This window comes from Chelonoidis abingdonii, chromosome 21 (genome assembly GCF_003597395.2).
Source record: "Chelonoidis abingdonii isolate Lonesome George chromosome 21, CheloAbing_2.0, whole genome shotgun sequence".
NCBI classification, from domain to species: Eukaryota; Metazoa; Chordata; order Testudines; family Testudinidae; genus Chelonoidis; species Chelonoidis abingdonii.
The window spans coordinates 3,867,324-3,892,581 of record NC_133789.1 but is presented as its reverse complement, the minus strand read 5'-3'; the positions used below and the strand labels follow the sequence as shown (position 1 = coordinate 3,892,581).

Below are 25,258 nucleotides of genomic sequence, written 5' to 3'. Positions count from 1 at the left end.
ATGTAGTGTAATTCACTAAAGGCTATTGGTGTAAAAATTTACAAAATAGCACTTAATGAGAGTTAGTCATGAAAGCGACCACAGAAACTAGTCTGTTACTGGCCTCATTTTAGGGCAGGTTGAAACAAGGAGTACAGTGATTGCCATTTTAAATTTAAGAAGGTATTTGTTGCTTGGATAGTTACATTTATTGTGTGTTTTCCTATTCTTAGTATAATGTGTAAATATTGTTGTGTGGGACAGTATAAATGTTTGTCTAGTGATGCCTGCTGTATTAAGTAAAGAAAATTAATCTCCATCTACCGCAGTGTTGCTCAACGACCAGTCCGTGGACTGGCACCAGTCCCTGAAATCTCCCTGACACAGTAATCCAGTCCCTGGTATCAAAAAGGTTGAGAAACACTGATTTGGTGCGCCGTATAAAACTCCTAACTCTGCAATCAGTGAGATTAAGGAACAGTCTCCCCAAGGAAGTGATGGTATCCCTTTGCTTTTTGATAATTACTATCTAGATTTAAGGTATACTGTAGTCTGAAGAACAATCCCGCATTACAAGTTAGATAGGTAAGATGACAAAATTGCTCTCCGGTCTATTAATTTTTAGGATTTAAATTAAAAAAATTAATTTCCATTTAAAGCAGTTATGATCGAGTCCTATTGTTTGGGATTTTTAAACTAATCTTCCCTTTTTCAGAATCTGTTGTCCTCGTTACGGCGAGAGGAGACAGACAGAAAGCGACTGGGGGAAGCGCTGCGTGGATAAATTTGATATCATTGGGATTATTGGAGAGGGAACATATGGGCAAGTGTACAAAGCCAAGGACAAGGATACAGGTAAAGTTTAGATAAAGCCTTAGTCTGAACAAGGCAATATTGAAAGAATTTCCCTAAGTGATTCTTGGGTGTCGTCTTAATTATTTTTGATGCTATCACAGTGAGCCTGCTTAAAAGCTCATTCCAGTTTTAGTGCTGTTACTGCTCACTGGGGAATACCGCCATGACCAGTAATGGACTTTGGGACATGGACTTTCAGAGAACTCTCGGGGAGTGAAGCTTCCCAAACCCCATTGACCTTCATTGGAAGTTGGCACCTAACCGTTCTGTTGTTCCTGTGAAAATCTCCCCGTGTGCACCCACAGCGTTACTTCACCCTGTAAACCCACACATTTGTTTCATTGCTTCTGTGTCAAGCCACAGATGAGATCATTTGCACAACAGAGACTCTAACATAAAGTGACCAAAGCAAAGAAGTTCAACAAAACTGTGATCCTGTTCTTAACTCCCCTTTCTCTGCCTAGTATTGCAGCATCTGTTGCTCTCCAGGTCTCTCGTTTTGTGGGTGATATTATGGGAGAGTTTTCTAATCCTGCACTTGATAATTTGCACATAGATGGTGTTCTCTCCCCACTTAGCAAAGTTTTAGTAGATGAGAGAGCGTAGTAGATAACGAGGTTGCGTAATACGAAGTGTTTCACCCAGTGTCCTACAGTGCATTTTCCAGTGAATTACGAAGTATAAGAAATAATTAAAAATCAACTTCAGATTAAATGAACAAACCATATTCTGCAATAGTGGGATCCTTGCTCTTTAGTGTGCTGTCCACTTGCTAATTCGTGTTGTATCTCCCAGTTAGTGCAAATTAGTGAGGCTCTGTTGTCACGTATCTTGCATTTCTAGGACCTCTTTCATCTAAAGTTCTCAAAATGCTTTACAAACACTGAATCTCACAAGCCCTATTCCTGTGTGAAGAAGGTGGTGTTCTCATTTTTCAGATTGAGAAACCAAGCCACGTGGTTTGAACTGACTTTGGGAAAGTAACATAGCTAGTCATTTGCAGAGCTGGGATTCGAAACCAGGAGTCTTGATACCCTCTGTCTGGTTCTAACCGCTAATTCACTGAGTAGCTCATTTACTTTGAACTAGTGAAATAGTATTCCCAAGCAAAAAAACCTATAAGATGGAGTTCAGATTGAGCAATGTAAACTTTTTGGAAAATGTCTTAGTGCAGGTATGGGGAGCAGCAGCCCAGGGCTGCATCCGGTCCATCAGATCATCTTATTTGGCCCACCACAGCCCAGTTCAGGGCAGGCATCTAGCAGCATGTGGGCCAGGAGCAAGGTAGGGCAAGGCATTGCAGAGGGCAGGCAAGAACATATACACATCACGTGGTGAGAACCAGTGGGAAGGATCAGGCAGCTGGACCTAGCCTTGTGGGCCAATAGCCATCACTATCAGGTGGGCTCACTCTCCAACTCCCACCCTGGAGGCCAGAACCCGACGCAAACATGCCATGTCACACCCTCTGGGGGCATGACCCGACATACACATGCCCCAGCCCAAAGGGTTTTAGTAGCTTTTGTGGCCGTCTACTAGCTTAAAGTTGCCCATCCTTGTCTCTTTAAATTGAAATGTTCTTCTGTTACCAATGTAACTGGAGCCTAGAAAAGTCTTTGCTAAGAACATAATTAAAGACTAAATGAACAGATTTCTTAATGAAAACTAATAAAAAGACCAAACTCAAAGGCCTGGGCAGGGCAGAGGCAGGACAGCATCCAGAGTGTATCATTTGGATTATTTGGAGTATCTGTCTGCAAACACTTTGACACTGACTTGTTTTGGCAGGTGAACTGGTGGCTTTAAAGAAAGTGCGATTGGACAATGAGAAGGAAGGCTTCCCCATAACGGCCATCCGCGAGATTAAAATCCTTCGGCAGTTGATCCATCGCAGCGTTGTTAACATGAAGGAAATTGTTACAGACAAACAAGATGCACTGGACTTCAAGAAGGACAAAGGTATTGCTAGCAGCATAGTGTGGTTTAACTAACAGAAATGTCTCCAGCACCTCGTTTACTATCCTGGTGTAAGGATGGGTCTAGCAATCTGATACAGTTCTATTTATTATAGGTTTTTTTGCTAGAGAAAACTCTAGAATTGTCTGTTGCTACATGTCTGCATCTGGATGAAAAAATAATCTACGTGTGTTTTATGACGGCAGATCACAGCAACAAAATCTGCACAGCCTGCTGCTGATTTTGCTTTCAGTGTTAATAAGCACAAGATATTATCCTTTTTGTGGGATGCCTGCAACAGACAGTCTTTCTGATCACTGGTATAGAATCATTGCTTGGAAGTGTTCACAAGATGCCAAGCATTCATACTAGTCCAAGTACCCAGCTTTGCAGTGGTCTTACAGTAGCAGCATCTCATGAGCTGCTAGATGCCGAGATCAATAGTTAGCACCATGTGGAAAATGGTATCAACTTAATCAACTACTCTGATGCACTAAAGAGAAGACCCCAGCTGCTTCTCTCTTGGCTGCATTGGCGCTGCAGGGTGTCAGACTGTCTAAAATGTTGGAGGTGGAAGTTTGTTCCTGCTTCTTACTGCTATTAGCCCTGCTGAGTAAACACCGCCAAGAGAGGGTGAGCTGAAGTCTGTCCCTTATGCATCGACATGTCCCTTAAATCTTAATCAGTTACACTTGAGCAACCCTGTTCCTACTGAAGACTGGGTTTTCACAGGTATAAAAATGGGCTGCACATCCTTTAATAATGGTGGTGATGCACAAGGGTCCAGGTTGATTTTGCAGAACTGGTTGTTAGATGAAGTATATTTGTTCTTATAAACTAAGTATGCTTGATACGAATGTGATTGAGAGGCAATGAATGTGGAATGCCACGGTACCAATCTTAAAGTCTTGTCACTTTACAGAGCAGATGCATACTCAGTGCATCCCAAGGGTAAAGTATACTTGTTTCTACCCCTGGAGGTTTGCGAGTGATCAGGCTTTAAAATTGAGTTAGTCTTTGCTGGTTTAATTGTGGCGTTTTCCCCTCAGCACTGGGCAGTCCCTTTATTATGCTGGATAATGTTGACTGTCTCAAGAACCAGTTAATGGTATAGAAGGTTTTCCATCCTCTCTCACCTCTAAGTTTGATGGTGCTTTTAAAAACACAGCCCTTTTAGATTGCACTTGGAGAGTCCCTTCTTCAAGCAGATTCAAGTCCGTAATGCCATAGGTAGCTTATGCTAATACTTCCACTCTGTCCTTTTGTCGCTTGCTATGAAAAGTGCTGTGAAAAGAAAAGTGCTGAGCACCCGCCTTCTGGAGATCAGACCCCCCGCCTTAGAAGTATCCAGTTGAGCGCACAAAATCACAAGTCGCTTTTTTCTAAATCTTGGCCTTTATCTTGAAGCAATTCCACTACATAACCAAAAATGTTGAAACTTTTTTTACTTCACTTTTCACCCCCTGTATTAAACTTTGTTTCGGTGGCAGGTGCCTTTTACCTTGTGTTTGAATACATGGACCATGACCTCATGGGGCTGCTAGAATCCGGGTTGGTGCATTTCTCAGAGGACCATATCAAGTCTTTCATGAAACAGTTGATGGAGGGGCTGGATTATTGTCACAAAAAGAACTTCCTTCATCGAGACATTAAATGTTCCAACATCCTACTAAACAACAGGTAACTTGGCACTGAATGGGGTAAAAGATGATTTCATCAAACTGGCTAATTTGAGCTGTGAGATGTTAGGCGCTGATTCATTTAGATTCTGGGAATACAAGGATCTTATCTGCGGTAGTGACCCTGTCTTCTGCATGTTTCCATCCAAAGTGTCAGATATTCTAATTAAGCAATAGGTCCCCTGGGTGCTGTATCTTTAATAGGAGTAGTCTTCAACCAAAGGGGAATGAGCCTAATAACCTTCTGCTTAACTTCCTGTTGGTGGCAACCTCTCCAGCAGAGACCTTCTGCTGGCAAAATGTACTGCTCCTTATCTCAGTCTCTCAAGGATGGCAGACCATGTCTGGGTGCAGTTTCTGACTCTAAGCAACCTTTTTGTTGTAATGCTGTAGTATTTATGGGACTGGTTTGGTTATGTTAAAGAAAACACATACGCCTTTTGAATAGGAAATGGCATCTTGGAATGGATCATTCAGGGACATCACAAGGTTAAACCTTGCCTCTGAAAACCATCTGCAACAAAACATCATAAAGGACATCGTAAGGAGGCTGAGTTACAATAAATAAGGTGTTTGTTCAGTGATAGAGCCCAAAGGAGTATTCCTGCAACTATTGCTGCTAGGTTCAAGTCTCCAAGCCCCTGGGGGAGAATGTAATGGGTTTATTCCAGCACCGTCTCCACCAAGTCCTTTGTTGGCATAAATGAATGTGGGAAAAGAATCGTCATCTTTCTCAATGTCTCTAGGTTTTTCTGACTGTTCCCTCCCCCACTTGCCTTCACATGCAGACACCATCCATGCTCTGCACTGTCAGTTTAATTTCTTAGCTGTTTAAAGGCTGAGATTGTGGTGGTGGCATGTATTGGGTGTGGGCTCTGATGTCCCTCACTATTGACCACCTGGAAACCAGTTTTAGGAGTGGTATAGAAGTCTCAGAATGATTTCTTCCCATGTAGTCTTCTGCTAGAGTTGCTGGATGCAGTTTAGTTCGTTGTGGGACAGGCTACAAATTGGAGACCATTTGCTAGGATTCTTCAGGTCGCCATCTGAACGCCAGTGAGGGGAAATTAAAACTGATTGAATCTGATAGTAACACTGGATGTCACTATACCCGCATGCCCATTTGTGATGGTCATGAAACTGAATGCTTGTATGTCTTTCTGGACCATAGGGTCTTTTAAAAATCAGGCAGGCATATCCAGCATGATCAGTTGTTCTTGGTCCTTTCTTACTGTTTCAGCAAGTGATCCCATCTGTAACTCATGCCAGTAGTTGTGCTTTTGTTTTTCAGTGGGCAGATCAAACTTGCAGATTTTGGACTTGCCCGACTGTACAGCTCAGAAGAGAGGTAAGACACTCAAAGGGGGAATTTGCTAACATATGTGAATTGACCCACTGAGTCTCCTGATGCCCCAATACTCCATCAGCCTGGGAAGCTAGCCGGCAGACCCTTATAGAATAAATGTGTAAATAGCCTTTCTTTAGACAAACCCAGCTGACTGTGCAAAAGTTTCTCTTCCTTGACTACCATGAGTCTGCTCTTCAAATTATTGTAGCATTATATTTTACTTCCTACCTTATCTGTTCGGTAGGGTTGCTGTTAAACCTCAGCTGCCTTCCAGTTTAGAGTTAGCTGCACTTCAGTGCTGGGTTAGGTGATTTGTGTATGTGGGTGTATCGGCCAGGATTTCTGAACCTATCCACACAAAAAGAAGTGGCCTGATTTTCAGACATGTGGCCTACCTACAGCTCTCATTGACTTACAGAGGAACTGTGTGCCCCCTGCACTTCTGAAAACCAGGCTGCTTTTGTTTACATGCCTGATTCTAGGCCCCTGTGTTTAAAAGCGAAGGCCATGGTTCTTAAAGCATTTTGAGATCCACTGACATGAAAAGAACTCTACCAATGTAAGTCTCTCATCTTATCTTCCAGCCGTCCATACACAAATAAAGTCATTACATTATGGTATCGACCTCCAGAATTGCTGCTAGGTGAGGAGCGTTACACACCAGCCATAGACGTGTGGAGCTGTGGGTAAGCGCCTCGTTTTATCCGGTAGCACTTTGTTTGAGCTGTGATTAATCATAGAGAGTCCAAAGATGGTTCTAAAGGGTCTGACAGAATAGCCTTGTATAGTGTGTTGTATCTGTTGGTAGTACAATAGCAACTGTACAAGTAGGTTCCACTTGATCTCATCTCTGCAACATTTGAGAAGTTCCAAAACGGTATTGGGGATGTAACCCTTGTGTCTTTATCAGAACTATTGTTAACTAAACTTTAACACAAGGGTTTATCTAAATGGAAACTTGGGGATGGTCTGCTAAAAATTAGTAGCTGTATCCTTCCCTGTAAAGGGCTTAATTCCTGATTATTATAATGTTCTATTTTTAACATCTATAAGACCACCACCATTACTATACGTAGCCCACCTACTAAAGTAATACCGCTTTCTTTTCACTTCCTTCGTTCCTGGTATGGTTTCTGCCATACTTACTTAGCAAACTTGGGATAGATTCCAAATCCAATGCAGTTAATATTCTGCAAAAAAGGACTTCATAGAACTTGTAAAAGTCAAAGAGAGAGAATATACATCAAACTAGCTCAGTTTACAAGTCAGAAGATTTTTTTTTCTCTAAACTGGCAACATCTCCGTGGGACCAAAGAGATGTAGGTGGGATTTCATTCTTCTACTACACCTGGTAATAACGATGCTGCAGTCAAAACCTAGATGACAGGTTTGGTGATGATTAGATCCTGTCTAAGGCTTTAGCGTGGTTACAGAACACAGAGTCAAGTCCCATCTGTGCTACAAACTGTGACCATGTTGTGTCTGTGAATCCCCTGACTTAGTTATAGTGGACACAGACGTAGAGAAAAAGCCTCTTTAGCAGAGTTTTCTGTCTAGCTATAACCGTTGAAGTTGGCTGGTGAAAGCATGGATATTATTTTTGTATTAGCTTTGTAAATATTTTGATGAAAAAAGTTGAGGTAGAGTTTAAAATATTTTAAAACTTTGGTCCAAAATAAGCACCCAGCAGCTTTCATTGTGACGCTTTCGGGCGAACTTTCAGCTGAGCTCAGCACACGGCAAGCCGAGCTCTATTTTATAAATCCACTTACTTATGTTGGCTTTTTAATGGAAACTCAGCTCTCTTGACAATTTGGCCCCAATATGAGAGTGCTGATCCCTTCTGAAAACTGTGACTGTGAAGTAAAGGTCTTACTCAGTGTCCAGTATAGAAAAAGTTGATTTTAGCCTAGTGTCCACCTTAGACCATTGCTGTATTTGGCACTAATTTGTACTCCTGGCGGAAGACTCACCAGAGAGGCCAGGGATTGAATGGATAATGGAGACTGAACTTTTTCCTCCCCTATTTTTTCTCCCAACTGGAGGCATAATAGACTCAATGTATCTTTTTTCAAGGCAAGTGATATACCACTGGCCATTTCTTATAGACTGGCCCAGCTAAGCCTTCATGATCCTGTTTACATTTCCCTTTGTCTGAGAAGAGTTAATATATTGCAGGCTTGACATCTTAACAGGGCCACTGGCAAGTGTTGGTCCCTAAATGCATGAGATAGCCGACTCTTCGCACACAGATTAGTTGGGCAGTTCCGAGTTTTGAGCTCTGATGCAAATGAACCCTCAGGCAAAGCTGCTTATAGACAGAAATGCAACACTAGTCAAATGATCATCCCCAGTGTCTGCTGTCATGACCTGTCGGTTTTCCTCTTCCAGTTGTATCCTTGGGGAACTGTTTACAAAGAAGCCTATTTTTCAAGCCAATCTGGAACTGGCTCAGCTTGAATTAATCAGGTAAACCATTGTGCACGCATGTCCGAGAAGTAGTATGGGGGAAACTGGCTCAGGCACTTAGTCTTAGTATCACAGCAGTTATTAAAACCTAATCAGTTTGCAAAGTGAGACCAGCAATGACAGTAACTACAAATACAAGTAGTTAGGCCTCTAGGTGTTTGTACTTGCGAACCAGGTTGATGCCTGACTATTAATATTTACACCAATAGTGAAGTGAGGGTGTAGGTATTTGAGTGTAAAAATCACTCCTGCAAAAATAGAGATCAGCACTGAAAACTCTCTGTCAGATGGTTTTAAAACCAAGGTAAGCCTCTTTCTGATACTGCTTTTACCTGAGCTTTGGTCTAATACTCCTCAGTGTGTCCTCAGACCTGGGCTGTCTATATGCTAAGCTGAGTCAGAGAGGAAATTGTTTCACTTGGGCAGCTCTTCTGCTTCTCCTGCTGGCTGTGCTGTGCGTGCTGATTGTATTCTTGCTCTCCGGTTCTCTTGTAGCCGGCTCTGCGGGAGCCCCTGCCCAGCTGTGTGGCCAGACGTCATCAAGCTGCCCTACTTTAACACTATGAAACCGAAGAAGCAATACCGAAGGCGTCTGCGGGAGGAGTTCTCTTTGTGAGTTTGATAGGAGAGGAGATGAGTGACTGTGTTTGTGGCTTTATGACCTCTGTAACTGCTTGCTAGCCATGTCACTATAACGTCCGCTGGCTACCTTCACCTTCCTTTAGGTGGCAGGGCAGGTGGTGGTGGGATGAAGGGACAGTTCTCCCATTTCCCTGTGCCCTCCTGGGGGACTCTTTCCCATCCCAGAAAGCTGGCGGCCCATCAACACCTCTTCAAATTTCTACCCTGTGATTGTTGCTCAAGAATGAGCTGCCTTGTAACCCCACTCACAGCTCTTTGCAGCACTCACTTTAAGTTCACTGGCTAGGAAACTTCCAGCACAGCATCAGCCTGTCAAGACTCCTTTCCTGAGAACCAGGCCCAAGGGAAAGCTGCAGTTGTCTGCCTCCAAGAGCAGTGGTGTGCACGTCTCTGGAAGACCTTAATCATGTGATTTGCCTTGTGGCTTCAAAGAGGAGTTCAAAGTCACTAATGGCTAAAGTGACACTGAAAAGATTGTGAATCCAGGTCTATTTTTCATGCCACAGATACTTTGGAGTGTGTCCCTTGCTTGAGCTGGTACGACTCCAATATTAATGTGGACTGGGTGGGTCTTCCCCATGTCTCAAGGGGAATGGTCAAGCCATTTTCTGAGCATGTGGCACAGTTTCCACTCTCCCTCTCTTTTTATAACAGCCTCTTAATTCTAGTCTTGTCCCCATCATTTTTACCCAGCATTCCTTCAGCTGCTCTTGATCTGCTGGACCACATGCTGACCCTGGACCCTGGCAAACGTTGCACAGCAGAACAGGCCTTGCAGAGTGATTTCCTTAAGGATGTGGACCTCGGCAAGATGGCTCCTCCAGAGTAAGTGTCAATCAGCATCACCCACTGCAGTTTGCCAAAAGCAGTGGTCTGAGCTAGGATTCCTAGGCTCTTTGCTCTGCTCTGCCACAGTGTGTGGCTGTGGGCAAGTCACTTTACCTTTGTGTCTCTTGCCTCTCCCCTCTGTAAAATGGGGATACCACTTATCTCTCACAGCGGCTGAAGCTCAGTTTATTGATGCTTGTAAAGTGCTCTGAGATCCTCTGATGGAAGATGATATAGAAGGGTAAAGTATAATTAAAAACCCGCATCCTCTTTAGGGCTTTTGAGTTGGTTAATACTGCTTATTAATTGGCTAGAAGGATTGCTGGTGAGCAGCGTGTCACAGCTCCACCCAACAGAGCACACTGATTGTGAAACCCTGCTCTGCTTCCTTTGTGTCTCTGCACGCACACAGGGATGATTGGTTTTGAAATACCTGTGACCTCTTTAGAGCTGCCAAGGGCAACCCCTGTCGTGAGACAATCACTGTGTCTCGCAGTTTAGCACGTTGCAGGCCCTGATGGGTTTGGGTTTCAAAAACTGCTGGAGCAGCTGGCTGTTCCCAAGCAAAACCCAAACCTGTAAACATGCTTGGATTGTTTGAGAGGTCTCAGCGAGGCACTGAGCATTGCCACTGAGCTCTCCTAGCGCTCCAAATGAGGAATCTAGACATATGCAAGGCAGTGAAACGGGTGTCTGGGTTTTCCCTGGGCCTATGAACTAGATTCTTTTTTTTTTTTTTAAGGCCAAAAGGGACTGTTACCCGCACAAAATTATCTGTCACTTGCACGCTCTAGGGAACCCACCTCCTACCTCATTCCTAGGGCTCAAGGCATAACCCGGTTAACTTAGGCACCCCCACCCTTTCCCAGTTCTAGGGCTCCAGACAAAAGGTACCTAACTTTACCCCTCCGTGGGCTCTGGGCTCCACTCCTCCAAGCTCAGAGCAAACACCCATTCCCTATGTGCTCAGGGCTTAATCTTTTGCGAGTTTACAGGGTCTGTTACCAGTGAAAGAGCCTTACACAGTAATATCCTCCTTTAACTTCTGTTTATTAACAATCACCAAAACAGACTGCACATGCTACACATACAATGCCCACACTCCCAATAAGACGGATGAACTTTTCTTGATGGCCAGTCAGGATCATGTCATCTGGGGGACTCCAGTTTCTGCACGGTGTGGTTGGCAGAGTCTTGAGGTCTGGCAGCTCTGATCTTTGGGCCTGTGTTCTGGAGCTGGTTCCCAAAGAACTTCCTTTTTGACCCCAATTTATATAGTGAAACTTGAGTCCTGCTTAGCGGTGCCTTAGCCAGTCATTTTACTAAAATTTTACTAACCAAGTCTAATATATTGTAACAAAATTCTCTAACCAAATGTACCCTGCACCTTAATTAATTTACACCTAGTAAAATTAATTATGTAACAGACAGAAACAATCAAAGAACCAGACAGACAATAGGGAAGTGGGGACCATAATGACAAAACAAAGAATTGAGGATTTCACAACCACAACTATCGATAAGTGGTTTCTTGACCGACAGGATAATATCGAACTAAGTTTTTTCTTTAACCATCTTAAGATCTGTTTCTTTATCTGGTGATAGTGGGTGCTGTTAGGACAGGGTCTTCTTCCTAACAGCCTGATACTACATTGTTTTAATGTAATTTAGATGGAATGTGAGGATCTGACTTCCTACTTCTTAGCTAATGGCTGCTGCTTCTAATATGGCTGCAGACAAAGACCTTAGGCCTTACAATATGGCTACAGGAAGAGGTTTTGTCCTTACAGGACCATTAGATCAGCGGTTCTCAAACTCTGGGTCGCGAACCCCTTTTTAATGGGGTTCCCAGGGCTGGCATTAGACTTGCTGGGGCCTAGGGTCAAAGCCCAAACCCCGCTGTCTGGGGCCAAAGTCCGACCCCTACTGCCCAGGGCTGAAGCTGAAGTCCCACTGCCGAGGTTTTTGGCTTTGCCCTCTCCCCTCCCCTCCCCCCACACTCACTCATTCTCTCTCTCTCTCTCTCACCCTCACCCTTGGGGCAGTGGGGCTTGGGTGGGCTCAGGCTTCAGTCCCCCTTCCCGGGATCATGTAGTAATTTTTGTTGTCAAAAAGGGGTCATGGTGCAATAAAGTTTGAGAACCCCTGCACTAGATCATCTGATCTGTGTCTTCTGTCTGTGCCAGGCCATAGAATTTCACCCAGTTACCCTTTTATTGAGCCCTGACTAGGAGGTACATGCATCAAAGCTAATCTAATACTGACTTTATTAAGATCCCTGTACAGTTTAAACGATGTGAGCGCACAAATGTCTTCCTCACTGTAGGGCACAAACCCCTCCTTGTTTAGTAATGTTGCTGCCATCAGAGCAACATTTCACTGATCCTTTTGGGTTACTGAGAACTTCCCCAGCCATGCGAGTGCAACTCAGGACTTCCCAGAGGAGTTCTCGTCACTTTCCCTATGTTTCTTCTCTTACCAAGTCTTGTCCTCTTCCAGCCTCCCTCACTGGCAGGATTGCCACGAGCTGTGGAGCAAGAAACGCCGACGACAACGGCAAAGTGGGATCACAGTGGAGGAACCTCCGTCGTCTAAAGTTTCTCGGAAAGAACCTACCTCTGTAACGAGCACAGATGCTGTGAAGAACAGCAGCAGCCCGGCACACCCGCAGCCTGCCCCGCTCAAGATAGAGCCTGGTGCTGGAGATGCAATAGGTCAGTTTGATGTTGTCACAACGGTTTCCTATGTCCATTCCAGTGTGAACTTTGTCAATTGCAAGTGTTTACAGCTGGTCTCTGAAGGCTCCTGGTCAAATTTGTAGTCAGCTGGAGTATACGTTACATAGAGAGGAAATGAGCTCCTAGTACGTACCAGTATACACCCTCTGCTCCTTTGCATGAATTCCTGAATGACAACAAATGCTAAATAGAATCTTGTGAGAGATTTAAGACCAGCAAAGTATCTGAGAATATACTTAAGGAAACAGTCTTGCACTGGCAGGCGGATGGACTGGATGAGCTAAGAATTCTGTTCTGTAATTGTTTTTGACCTAATTGTGTTTTGCATTATAATGACTAACCTTCAGAATAGGAGGAGGTGAGACTATCTTGTAGGCAAAGTCCAAATTCTCTGCTGGGATCAATGGATTTTTACCCATTAATGATTGTAGTAAAGATTAGGCCTGGTAGTAAATGTGTGCAGGATCAGGATCTTGCACTGTATATTCATGCTGGTGCCTAAATATTAAGAAAATGCCAGGGAGCCATATTGACCCCTCGAAACAGACACATCCAACATTTTCTAAACAAATCTGTTGTCTGTGTATTATGGAAGCATCGAGGAACCCCAGTCAGGGATCAGGACTCCATCGTGCCCCAGTGAGATTGTGAGTTGGGATGCAACGTGTGGCTAAAAGAAGGGGAATGGGGTTGGGTGAATGAAGGAAGAATAAAACATTCAGAGTGAAGTGGAAAATTAGAAGTCACAGCTTGCCGTTTGTCTAACAAGTAACAAAAGCTTGTTTTCAAGCTTCTGACAGTTTTGCAAAAAAGAACAGAGTATAAAATAAAATACCCACGCTCATTTCTTACCCATAGTTTGATACTGATATACTGACCACTTGATGATTCAGCAACAAATGGCACTCTTTTCTGAGTCAGCAACTGGTGCTGTGCTCCAGTGTGGTGCAAAGGGAGGTTGTGCCACTAGCGGGTGTCATATTTCAGATGAGACTTCGACCCATGCTTATCAGGACCCAGTCCCACATGCTCTCTGACCAGATTCCAGCATGAGAAATTACATTTTGCCCAACACAATTTCCCCTCCCGTTTTGATTGGATCCCTACTCTGCTGCGCTTTCTGCCCAGAATTGTAATGTGTGCTGTTAAACAACTGCTGCATTCCAACCCAGAAGGATCTGGTTTTCTGTGCTGGAGGAAGCACTTCTGGTCTGCAAAGCACTCTGGAGAATTCTTCTGGTTAGGAAGTGCTAGGGGAATGTAAAATATTAACACCACACCGGGGAATGAAAATGAGCCAAAACAGCCAAACGCTGAGTGCCCAAACTTAGATCATCAGGAGGTACTTGAGCAAACTTTGGCATGGAATTCCTTTCCTAAAACTCCCTCCTTGCTTTTGAAAGGTTGAGGTGGGGGCGGGGTTTCTGCTCTGCTTTTCTGAAGTAATGGTTATGAACTTACGTGGTATGCCTGTCCCGAGCCGCTTTCTGTGACGCTTCTTGTATTTCTGTGCAGGCCTTGGAGACATCACGCAGCAGCTGAATCAAAGCGAACTGGCTGTTTTACTGAACTTGCTGCAGAGCCAGACAGATCTCAGTGTCCCACAGATGGCCCAGCTGTTGAATGTACACTCTAACCCAGAGATGCAGCAGCAGCTGGAAGCTCTCAACCAGTCCATCAGTGCTCTGACAGAAGTCACAACTCAGCAACAGGACTCTCAGAAAGTGGCCCTGGAGGAGGCCATCGAAGAAGAGCCACCCACAGAGGTCCAGCCGCCAGAGGAGCAGACAACCCCGGAAGCGGCTAGCACTCAGGGAGATATGCAGAACATGCTGGCTGTTCTGCTGAGTCAGCTGATGAAGACCCAGGAACCTGCTGTAAACCTGGAGGAAAGCAACGGGGAAAAGAGCAGTGAGCAACGTGGGCCAAGGAAAACCCCTACCACGCATCAGGAGGAAAGCACAGGTAAATAATCGTGACTGTTGCTTGTGGACCTTGGGTGCCATTCACCCTTCTGAGGAATCTTAAACATTCCATAAAAGTGCATTTAGTTTATAACTGTGACCGTAGGGAGCCAGGCCTCTTGCACATTGTAAAGAGGGTGCTTTCCAAAGGGCTGGAAAGAAGCATGGTGCCAAGTTTGCGCCAGCTTTGGGGGTGTCAGACTTCAGGACTCTCTGGGGAGGTGACTGGCAACTCACTCAAGTCGCTTTAGCTGAGAGATTGGGTGCAGCAGAATCTCATAAATAGGCTTGAGCAGCTAGGGCAGATGGTTAAAACTTCCTGAGTAGCAAAGCACAAAAAATCGGTCAGGCGACCTCACTTCTCCAGAGCACTTAAAATCCTTCAATAGGGTGGTGAATGGACAGTGAAGTTTGAAAAGATTCCTCTTGTAAAAGACAAACCCAATGAGTTCTTCTTTGGTATGATCCAATACCCAGTGACTGATTAACATTGGCCAGTGATACTGTGCTAATAAATTCATGTTGCATTTTTACACACATGCAGGCAGGTTTTGCACAGGACATCAGAGCCGTGCAGTGACTAATTCCTCTTAGCGTCCTAGTGGTCTTTCTCACACATGGAAAAATATATATAGAAAAGACGAGTGTGTTGCACAGGATTGGGAGGGAATGCAGCAGCAGTTCTGGAAGGAAAAAGCTGGCATGCCTGGCTTTGCTGCGCCTGGTTTTAGACCGTTCTAATGGTCTCTCTCCTTGTCATGAGTCCTAAAATTCAACAAACTTGAACAAAATTGAGCTGAGTGCCCATTTCTAAGATAGTGAGAGAGAGAGGGAGATTTGTTCATAAAAGATTTGGCTTGTGCCAGTGGAATCTTGGATTTCCTTCCCAGAGGTGAGTTTAAATGTGCATCCATATTTTCCGTTACTGCCAACAGAGCACCACAGGATGATAGGAGCCGCAGATTATAGAAGCTCCTGCTGCAAATGAATTACAACTTATTTCTCCGGAGAACCTCTTTCAACCTTATTCCCAGCTCCTCTCTGCAATACAGTTGAAGATCTTGCTTTTCAGTAATAGCAATCACTCCATCCAAATATACACACCTATCAGAATTTAGTCATGATCATACTTTTGCCCCAGTACTGAAATATCATGAAGTTATTGTAAACCAGGGTCAAGTACAGTGCAACGTCTTGCATTATTATTATTAACTATTTGATAAATGGGCACGGGCCCAAAAGAGTCTGTCTTATCCTCTGGATTTTAACACAACCTAGTTTTAAAGTGCAATTAATAGTCAGAAAAAATTAACTTAAAAATGTTACTGGAAAGTGTGTGCTTTGTGTTCTGACCAAACCTGATCTGCGTTAAGTCAAAAGATGATTTTCTTAATTACCATTGTTGCAAACTCCACCAAGGCTTTGACTCTCAGGCTATGTCCTTGATGCCTCTTATAGCATCACCAGTAATAACAAGAATCACCATTCGACTGATAGTGTTGTTGACAATGAGCTCACGTTGAATCATACTCTTACAGCTGCATTAGCTCTGCAAGCCTAACAAGAGTCAGAACTGGTTTTTTCAGTAAAGCCATCACACTGACACCCAGACACCCAGGGATGCAGATCTGTCCAATAGGAAATGGCCGTCTCTCTGTTGTGTGTTGTTTTTTTTAAATGCATAGTCACTTTTCTGACTGTGATTGCTTTTTAACTGGGAATGGGATGGAACCCTTCACTGTTGTGATGTAAGAAAGCAGAACACTTTGTTCTTACCACTGACTCAGTAGCAGCAGTAAATAGGCACCAGTAACAGAGTTGTGACCATGACAATGTGCAAAAAATATTTTGTTCTCATAAGGGGAAATCCTTTTGAAACAAACATCCTTATTAGTTCAACTCTAGGCAAAACAGAGCACGAAATAAACTGATTGTCCTTTTGTAACTGGCAATCTGTAAATCATGTGAAAACATCTTTATACTTCTGAGTGTTTTATATATATATATATATATATTCTTAAGACTGTCCTTGTGCAAATTTATTTAAGCTGCTATAAAACAAACCAAGTAAAAAAATATAATTCTTGTCACAAGCTTCCTAAGTAGTGAAGAAGGGAAATTCCGTTTTACTCTAAGGCTCGGATCTTGGTCAAAACTTGTTCTTGGTTTTTACACAGTGGGTCCACGCTTCATCAGCAAAATTGTATACAGTTAGTCCTGAGATACAGCTGCCAATAAGTGTATTAATAGAGCATTGAGGTCTTATGTCCTTTTACAGCAGCAGGAGGTACTGCTTTCAAGGCACATGCTCTGTCACGTGATTTCGCATCTGTCTTTCTCTCCCTCTCTGCGTTAGCCTTTGATCTAGAAGTAGGAATTGTGTTCACAGGTACCCATGTGTTAGGGCAGCTGTTCTTGATGAGCCAAGAATGTGGGCAGGTGGGGGAGTAAGAGCAGGGAAAAATGTTAATGAACCTGTACACTTACCTTCCAAGGATTACCAGCTATAAAAACTCCGCCTCTTTCTCTGTCCATCCCAGAGAGCAGGCTGTCTCCCGTGGTGGGCTGTTTGTTTTCTGTAAATGTGTTGATGTCTGTTAACATGTGATTTAAGATGTTGTTTAAAAGAAGTAACCCTTCCACAGCATGTCCTCCTCGCATTCTCCCACCAGAGAAGAGACCCCCTGAGCCCCCTGGACCACCACCACCACCACCACCTCCTCTGTCTGAAGGAGATCTCTCCAGTGCAGCACAGGACTTGAACCCAGCCGTGACGGCTGCTCTGCTGCAGCTTTTTTCTCAGCAAGAGGCGGAGCCGCTAAGCCACTCGACGCCCGATCATCAAGCCTTGAGATCTGCAGATTACGTCAGATCGCAGCCATCCAGGACTTACGGCACAGAGGGGTCGGAGGGGGGATTCAGTGCTGACGAGCGGAGTGCTGGTCAAACTTTAACAGAACCCCCTGCCCAGACTCTGGGGAAAAGCAGGACCTTTTTGGGCTCTGTGAGCCACCATGGGGAGGCGAGCAATTACCAGGGCACAGGATCTGTCCAGTTTCCAGGGGACCAGGACCTCCGTTTCACCAGAGTCCCCTTAGCATTACATTCGGTTATTGGGCAGTCCTTTGTAAAAGCTGAGGGGAGCAACAACACACTGGTACACCCAGAGGCCAAAATTCAAAACTACAGCGAGCTGGGGCCAGGGACTACTAGCTCCAGCGGGACAGGAACGGGTCAAAACTGGGGCGTTTATGGAAAGGCCTATCGTGGGCCTAGTAGAGTGCCTCCAAGAGGGGGAAGGGGGAGAGGGGTTCCTTATTAAGAGATTTGAGTTTTGTGATGATCTCCTTCCCTCCCTTGCCTCTCAACCTTTAGTGAAATGAATTTTGTTTTATTTTTATTTTTATTTTTTTTTATTTTTTTTTTGCCAGAGCGAGGTATTGTCTACATTTCGGCTACTGCAATGCTCTATGTTGTATTCCTTGTCGCTAGGCCGCTAGCTAGTGCCCTCCAAAATACTGTAAGAGTCCTGACTGGGCATTTTGCTAGCCAAACTTCTCACTTGGTTAGTGACAATAATGGTGAGTTTTCTGCCTTAGGCTGCAGATGGTGGAGAATTGTTTAAAAAAGGAGGAAAAAATGGAAAAAGAAAATAAAAATGTTTTACTTGCCTGGCACTCGGGCTTCTCAGAAAGAGAACTACCTTGGTGTTCAGGCAGGACTCAGAGAGGGTCCGTTTCCCAAGGCAATTTTTTTTTTCAATCCTTTTATTTAAAGTATTCATAGAATGGTGCCTAGATCACCTAGACTGGATTTGGAGAACCAGGATATGGCACTAGTTGTATTACAAATTTTTATTTAGCATCCCTACTTTCCACTAAGCTACAGGGCACCCCCTCACTCCCCTCTTTCTTTTCAGGTCAGATCGTCTCTCAAAGTTTCACACTTGGGAGATCACAAGCTCAGTCTCGCTCCCTCCCAGATCCTAGGTTGTGTGTTTTGATGGCAGCCTTAGTGCACTGGCTTTTGAAAGGGCTCTTTGGTTGTTTTTTTTTAATTATTATTATTCCTCCATACATTTGCAGTGGAAATGGTCTTTTTAGAAGCTCAGGAGCCTAAGAGAACTCCTAACTTTAAAACAACAGCAAGAAAAAACCTTTGTAATACTTCAATTCTAAAATATTTTAAAATTTAAAGCAGAAATTTTCTGGTGGGGAAACTTTGCCAGCTGGGAGTATCTTTTTTGTAAATGTCAGTCATGCTGTCGGGGCTGGCGGTGTGCGTGTCTGCTGTTTTAAACCAGGCTGGCAGCGTTTGAGTACTTCGAGGGTTAATGTATCATTTCTATATACATATATATTTTTGGTGTGGTCAAGAAAGTATTTACAATGGATTTTCTTCTCCTGCAGAACATTGCAATGTTGTCCATTTCTAAGGCTTCAAAACAAAACAAAACAAAAATTAATAAAACAAGAATACACATTTTCGGGCTTTTTCTTCCAAGTGGGTTTTTCCAAAGGAAAACATACATCTAGTCTTTTAATTTTTAAAATGACAGTGTTGATGTGTAAAATCGATCAGAATCTGTATGGCCGTGAGACCTTCTGATCGGTGCAAAAGGATTTCTTTCCTTGTTTTAAAAAATAAAAACCACACCCTCCCCCCAGCAGGTGGTGCATCGTGACCTGCAGGGAGAAAATCTGCCTTATAAACACAGACAAGTGACTGTAGGGAAAAGCTTTCAAGAAGCAGGTGGAAGAAGGAGAGAGAATTTATGTTCTCCTGTAATATTTACAAGTCCATTTGTGTGACTAAAAAAGCAAATCCTTATTTGTCGATTCAGCAAAGACTAGTAACATAGTTTGCAAAATTCCAAATGTAAATTTGTGGATTTTTTTCCAATTGCCAGTTCATGCCTATTGTGCAAAAATAGTACTGTAAAAATGCAGAGTGCACTAAATAAAACAGAATAACTGCTCCAGACATTTTATTTAAATATATATTTATAAATATTTTTCTTTTCAACATGCAGCTGTCAGACATTCTGACACATTTTTAGTTGTCCTGGCTCTTCCTCCCAAGCCTGTTTGAATTTTGGAAGAATTGTGTTACAGTCCTGAGTCTGTGCAGGAAGCAGATGCATCCTTCTCTTTTATTTTTTATTTTCTTTCCACTTTTGTTACTAGTTTTCATCCATGGATTTGTCTGCCTCACCAGAAAGTTGTGTTCTTTGGGGAAGGAGGGAAATCGACTTGAATTCCTCTGACGTGGCCCCATCTATGTGCTATTCGCTTTCTAACAGAACTGAATTCCAGGAGTTCTAGTCCAGAACCTCAGTCTTGTGAGCTGCTCCGTGTGACCAGACCTGTATTGACTTTATTTGCGCTCCTCAGTCTGTCTGTGGGGTAACTCCCAAGATACGAGGGCATTATCTGTCTTGGCTTTTGTAGTGAAACTTGGCTCCAAAGGCCCTGAAAAGAAGCAATGCTGTGAACCCCAATTTGGCCTGCCAGCTTCCCCATAAGTGTGAATAAAGAAAACAGCCATTCACGCTGTTTCTATGCACGTATTTGTGTTACATGCCATCAAATGCTATTACAGCGATTTTGTTTCTTTGATTGCATCAGTCAATAATAAATTATGCAGGATGCCTTAAAAACATGCTGGGGATCCCAAAGGCCGTGGTAATGTGAAAGTGGATTTTCATTCCCCTTTCAAGTCTGAATCTAAAAACTAAACAAAATCAGAATTTTTGTTTGTTTTTAAGTTTAAACACCCTCCCGTGCCCCATATGCACCTGATATTCAACCTTATCCAGCACCCTTCTATTTCAGTGAGCTTTGGGTCATACCTTTGAATACCAGGGGATTATGGTGGGAGGGGAAATGGTATTTGCTGTTCATCTGTTATCCTTTTAAACACGCTGAGCAAAGTTGTGCAGAATTAAATCTCTCATAGTTAGAATGAGAGTGGGGGAAAGTCACTGAGCTCCATCCAAAATGTGTTACTTAATTGCACCACGAAGACATTAATTCCATTGCACAGGTGACTCTAGAACAGATGAGAGAAAGTGGCTCCATTTCTGATGAAGGGAGCATGTAGATGGAAGGGGCACAAGCCTCTACTTTGTATTTATGATCCTGGGGAAGGAGGGTGGTGGCAGCTGTTTATTTTCTCCCTTTCATTAGCCGTAGCTGAATTTATCCTGAGGGGCTCTGTACGTAGAAGACTAAAAGATTTACAAAGAAAAAACAAATTGTATGTGATTATAAGGTGGTGGTACAGGTTACAGGCAACTAAATAGATTATTCACCCCTCCTTTTTTTTTTTCTTAATGTTAGATCATCTTTGGGTTTAACACCAATGTCTAAAAGCTGTAGCCAATGTGTTCCCCAGCAGAGAAGTCTCATACCAACACCTTATTGTACCTCTCCTGAGTTTCATTTTGAGACTGAGCGCGCCTTTTTTTGGTTGTACTTTTGTCTCTGTACAGATATTTTGTAATATATTAATTTTTTTCTTTTCAGTTTATAAAAATGGAAAGTGGAGATTGGAAAATTAAATATTTCCTGTTACTGTATTATCTCTTGCTCCAGTGCATTGAGTTATTACACTCCTCATTGTAGTCTTTAAAGCACATATGGTAACTTTTGCCTTTAAAGGATTCCCTTTTCCTACTTCCCCCATTCCCAACTGTAGCTTGATGCTGAGTGGCCAGATATGCCGGTAAGTGGGTCTTATCTTAATGCTGGTTGGTGTGGGTGAATGGGATTTGCCATAATGCACCAACACATAGTCCCAGCCTCTTAGACCCATTGTTGAAATACCATAGTCCATTCAGAAGTCCCAGGTTGTGTAGAGAATCCTTTTCAACTGAGTCAAGACCAGAGCCCCAGGAGTCTGTCAGTCTCCATCCTTCCCTGAATCTCCTTGTCTCGCTCAGAACTGTGGCTTTGTTTGTTACCTGTGCTCTTCTAATGCTCACTCTGGCTAGGTCTGTGGAGGACGGGCTCTGGACACGGGGGCTTTTCACTTATTTGGGGAACACTTAAATCTTAGGTTTGTGCAGGTGAAGGGAAAAATAAGAGGAGGACAAATCAGGAAAATGGAAGGAGGGGAAGCAGTGGTGAAATAGAGGCCAAGCTAGGTCTGAGATGGAGGAGGAAAGACCACTGGGTGTATTGAGAGAATTATTTTAATACCATTGGGTGTGTATTGTGCACACCCAACTAGCGAACATGCCAAACCAGTGTGGACTTCCTGGGCCAAAGGGTTTAGAAATAAAGGGAAAAGTCCCTTCCGAAAGAGCTGCAGGAGAGCTGACAGGTGTGTGGTCTGAGTTACTGGCATGTGCTCCAGAACAGGTCTGCCTCCTGAAGCATCTGAGGGGATGGGATTTGTGGCATGTTGCTGGGAAAAACCTTTTCCAAGGTTTAAAAAAAAAAAAGCAGGGGCGAGGGGCATGAAGACACAGTGAAGAAGACAACCCAGGAAGCTGTCAGAAGCCAGGTTAGGTGTGACTAGGCAGGAAGTGATACTTAAAGAGGAGCTGAAGCCAGTGCAAGAATTTCAGGTGGGGAGACATGGTTGGGCCATGAAGAAAGGACGGTGGCATCAGCAAGCTGGAGAGAGGAGGAGAAAACAAGAGCATGGGCTAATATTTCAGTGCAGAGATCATAGTCTGGAGACCTAGATGAGAAAGCAGCAACATGAATTGAAAAGGGCCGAAAAAGTGAGAACGCGGAAGAGGAGATGAAGGTGGGCAGGCTAGCTGGCTGGTGGTAGGGCTGAGAGGGGAAGAACAGGGAGCAGAGGAAACGCAGGGGTCTGAAGCTAGAGCGTGGCAAAGAGTTGCTGAGAATCAGCAACAAGTGAAAGGGGTGGAAGTTACTGCAACAAGGGGAGAAAGGGAATGGAGGGAGAGGAGGCAAACCTGTCTCCTATCCCTCCCCTTCTGGGAGCGTGGCCTGAGCAACCCTCCCACTTCCCTGGGAGTGCCAGACTCTCAGTGTGTGTCTACACGGCATGTGTTCTTAACACGGGTTAGCTAACTCGGGTTAAAATAACAGGGAGGACGTGGCAACTCAGCTTTTAATGTGGGTTGAGCTGCTAACCTGAGTGACGAGCCAAGCTGTGTTCTCGGTGCTATTGTAACCTGAGTTAAGAACACACTTTTTGCACTGAAGATGCAGCCTTAGTCAGATTTCCCAAAGATCTCAGCTGCTATCTCAGCCCTTGACTAAAGGGCTGATTTTCCTGGCATCAGCACAGTGTCAAGCTCTTAGGGGTGAGCATGGCCCTTGTCTAGTAGAGAGACTTGTACTGTTTGTTGCTAGTGTGTGTGTGGGAGTGCCATCCTTACTGCTGTCCACCTGTCCCATCCCTTCTTATCTTCAAAATTGTCCTTTCCACATGGCATGCTTCAGAAGGCAGCTTTTGCTCTGCACCCAACACCAGAACTGTGAGCCAAAGCATGCTGGGTGTTGACTCATGCAAATCAAGCCATAGCATGTCCATCTCCCGCCCTGCTCCAAGCAACTGCTAAAACCAGAGGATTCCCTTAGCCCTCTGGGATTTGTGTGCAAAGCTGGCTGGGTAGTCAACCCCATAGTCAAAAGCTGAGGAAAGCCACCAGAACTGTCGGAATTTTTAACGCTTGGCTCATTCCTCCAGGGTGAATTAAACTCATCCTTCCTGAGCGACCTTTGTTCTTGATGGGTGTGTCTAGCCTGACACTCTCAACAGGGCCAGGTGATTTCCCTATTAGAATGTACTGTAGGGCTAAATCCTGCCCTGGGTAGAATCCGAGAGGGGAAGCTGGGTTGCTGTGTGCTCAGATCTGCCTGTGTCCAGTTCCTGTCTATACAGGAGCTTAGATGGTCCTTATCCCACTGATGTTTGAGCGCCTTCCTGAGCTAGAGGTCTGCTCACCCAACTTGCTAGACTGGCATCTCTCAGGCATTCTCTGTCCTGCTGGCAGGGTGATGGATCATCAGGGCATTTCCGTCAGGAGCATGCAGATAATCTAGCTCTCACTGGACTAAGTCCCTAATCTTAGATCCAGCCTGTTTTCTCCTGGCAGAGGCCTGGGTTGGTGTCCCCCTGCCTCTGATGCTTTTAAAAAAGATCAGTCTGTAGTGGGTGGATGCAGGGGAAAGAGGCAGCAGTAGGATTCATGCTTTGCTGTCCACTTGGAAGCAGTGGCAAAGCTTAGGGATCTGCCCCTGTTGTGGTAACTTATTAGCAGGGCAGCTGGCCTGCTGAGTTGACTCCTCTGCCCTGCTGAGCCATCCCCAGGGCCGTGCGGGGGCCTAGTCTGCAAGGTGTTGCCAAATCATGGCAGTTGGGAGACTTTCCAGATTCAGAAGGGGCCCATCTTCACCAAGTGGTCTGGTCTTTCACCACTGTGCCCCTTAGAAGATCCCTCCCTTGGGTTTAGGCTGCGTCCTTGGATTTGAGCACAAGCACTGCCAGCTTGGATTGCAGAAGAGCGTAGGGAATGGAAGGGTTAGTTTTGCCTGAGTTCAATCACTGCATCTTCAGGGCAGGCGGAGCAGGTTCTCCTCAGAAACCAGATTAAATACAAAGATTTGAGCAGGGAGAGTTAGAAACAAAAAAGTCGTATTTAACACCCCTACCCCCAAGAGAAGTCTGGGTATCACAGCATGGCTTGGTGTGTCTCCACTGTTGGAAAGTGTGTAGGCAGAGCTGGGTCCAGCAGGGGGAGTTCAGGACTCCAGGACAAACTTAGCTTTGATTCTTTCTTGCCTGGCCTGTAAGCTGTGATGATGTGATACCAGTTTGATACCTCAGCTCCCCTCCCTTGGGCCTGGGGCCTGCATTTGCAGGGGGTCAGATGAGATGATCTCAGTGGGTCTCATCTACCCATTGTGATGCTAGCTTCCTTCTTCGAGAGAAAGGGGGAGTTGGTAGAGCCCGTAGGAGGATTACTCTGCATGTGTTGTGAATCTAGTCGTTACAGCAGCTGCCGTGACCGTGAATGGACCCAGAGGAAGGGAAAAGGTGATGAACTAGATCAAACTGGATTTAGCACATTTTTATCTTCAAATCGAAGCGACAGTCTGCAGACATGAATACATTGAATGGTTTTGCCCAGAATCCTATGGCAATTGCCATGTTATCTTTGGCTGGATGCCCTTGCCAGCCTAGGCGCAGAGAGCAGTGGGCTAAGAGTTAACTCTCTAGCTGTTACCTGTTCCCCTACACCTGTTCAGATATAAATGGGGGGAGTAATGAAGCAGGAACCCTCCTTCAGGATAATCGGGATTTAAGTGCTTCCACCAGGGAGCCTTAAAAATCTAGTTTACTGGGATGCAGTGTAAAGGTTAGCCAGCAGATCGGTCAGCGTAGACCCTTAGAGACTGGTGTGTCTCGTTGCCTGATTGAGGACTCCTTTGCTTCCCTGTTTCTGCAAAACTCTTGGTAGCTGTAAAAACCAGCTGAATTATAAGCCTGTGCGAGGGAAGTTCTATCTGCAAGACGTTTATTGTTGGACAGCCTTGGCAGGTTCCCAGCAGCATGCATTTGCTTAGCACAAATTTCTTGTTACCTGGCCGTGGGACATCACAGAAAGTATCTGCATGGGCATCCATCACCCCCGATGTGTCTGCCTCAGACTTGACTTATGTCTCTGCTGAATGAGTCTGTCAGAGAGGTGCTTAATTGCAAAGAGTTAAAAGGCATTTTGATACCATGTTCTAAAGGTTGGGATCAGGAAGATGCAGTTGGGCATCTTCGGTTCAGCCTTGCTTTGTTTGCTGTTGGAAGTTGAAAAGGTTT

At 44.4% G+C, this 25,258-nt stretch overlaps 1 protein-coding gene across 3 annotated transcripts in view; it reads left to right on the top strand.

Moving 5' to 3' along the window:
• CDK12 (cyclin dependent kinase 12) overlaps positions 1–25,258 on the top strand; it is a 50,304-nt gene that overhangs the window by 15,928 nt on the left and 9,118 nt on the right. The window contains exons 4-14 of one of the 3 annotated variants that reach the window (XM_032791311.2): positions 695–834; positions 2,623–2,793; positions 4,281–4,470; positions 5,761–5,817; positions 6,402–6,503; positions 8,209–8,286; positions 8,782–8,898; positions 9,622–9,753; positions 12,256–12,470; positions 14,010–14,459; positions 17,104–18,932. In XM_032791311.2, the coding sequence (XP_032647202.1) occupies positions 695–834; positions 2,623–2,793; positions 4,281–4,470; positions 5,761–5,817; positions 6,402–6,503; positions 8,209–8,286; positions 8,782–8,898; positions 9,622–9,753; positions 12,256–12,470; positions 14,010–14,459; positions 17,104–17,780 (2,329 nt within the window). In that variant the 3' untranslated portion in view covers positions 17,781–18,932. Of the gene's footprint in view, positions 1–694; positions 835–2,622; positions 2,794–4,280; positions 4,471–5,760; positions 5,818–6,401; positions 6,504–8,208; positions 8,287–8,781; positions 8,899–9,621; positions 9,754–12,255; positions 12,471–14,009; positions 14,460–17,103; positions 18,933–25,258 lie in introns of those variants that run through there. The other 2 variants (XM_032791312.2, XM_032791314.2) reach the window with 2 other exon arrangements.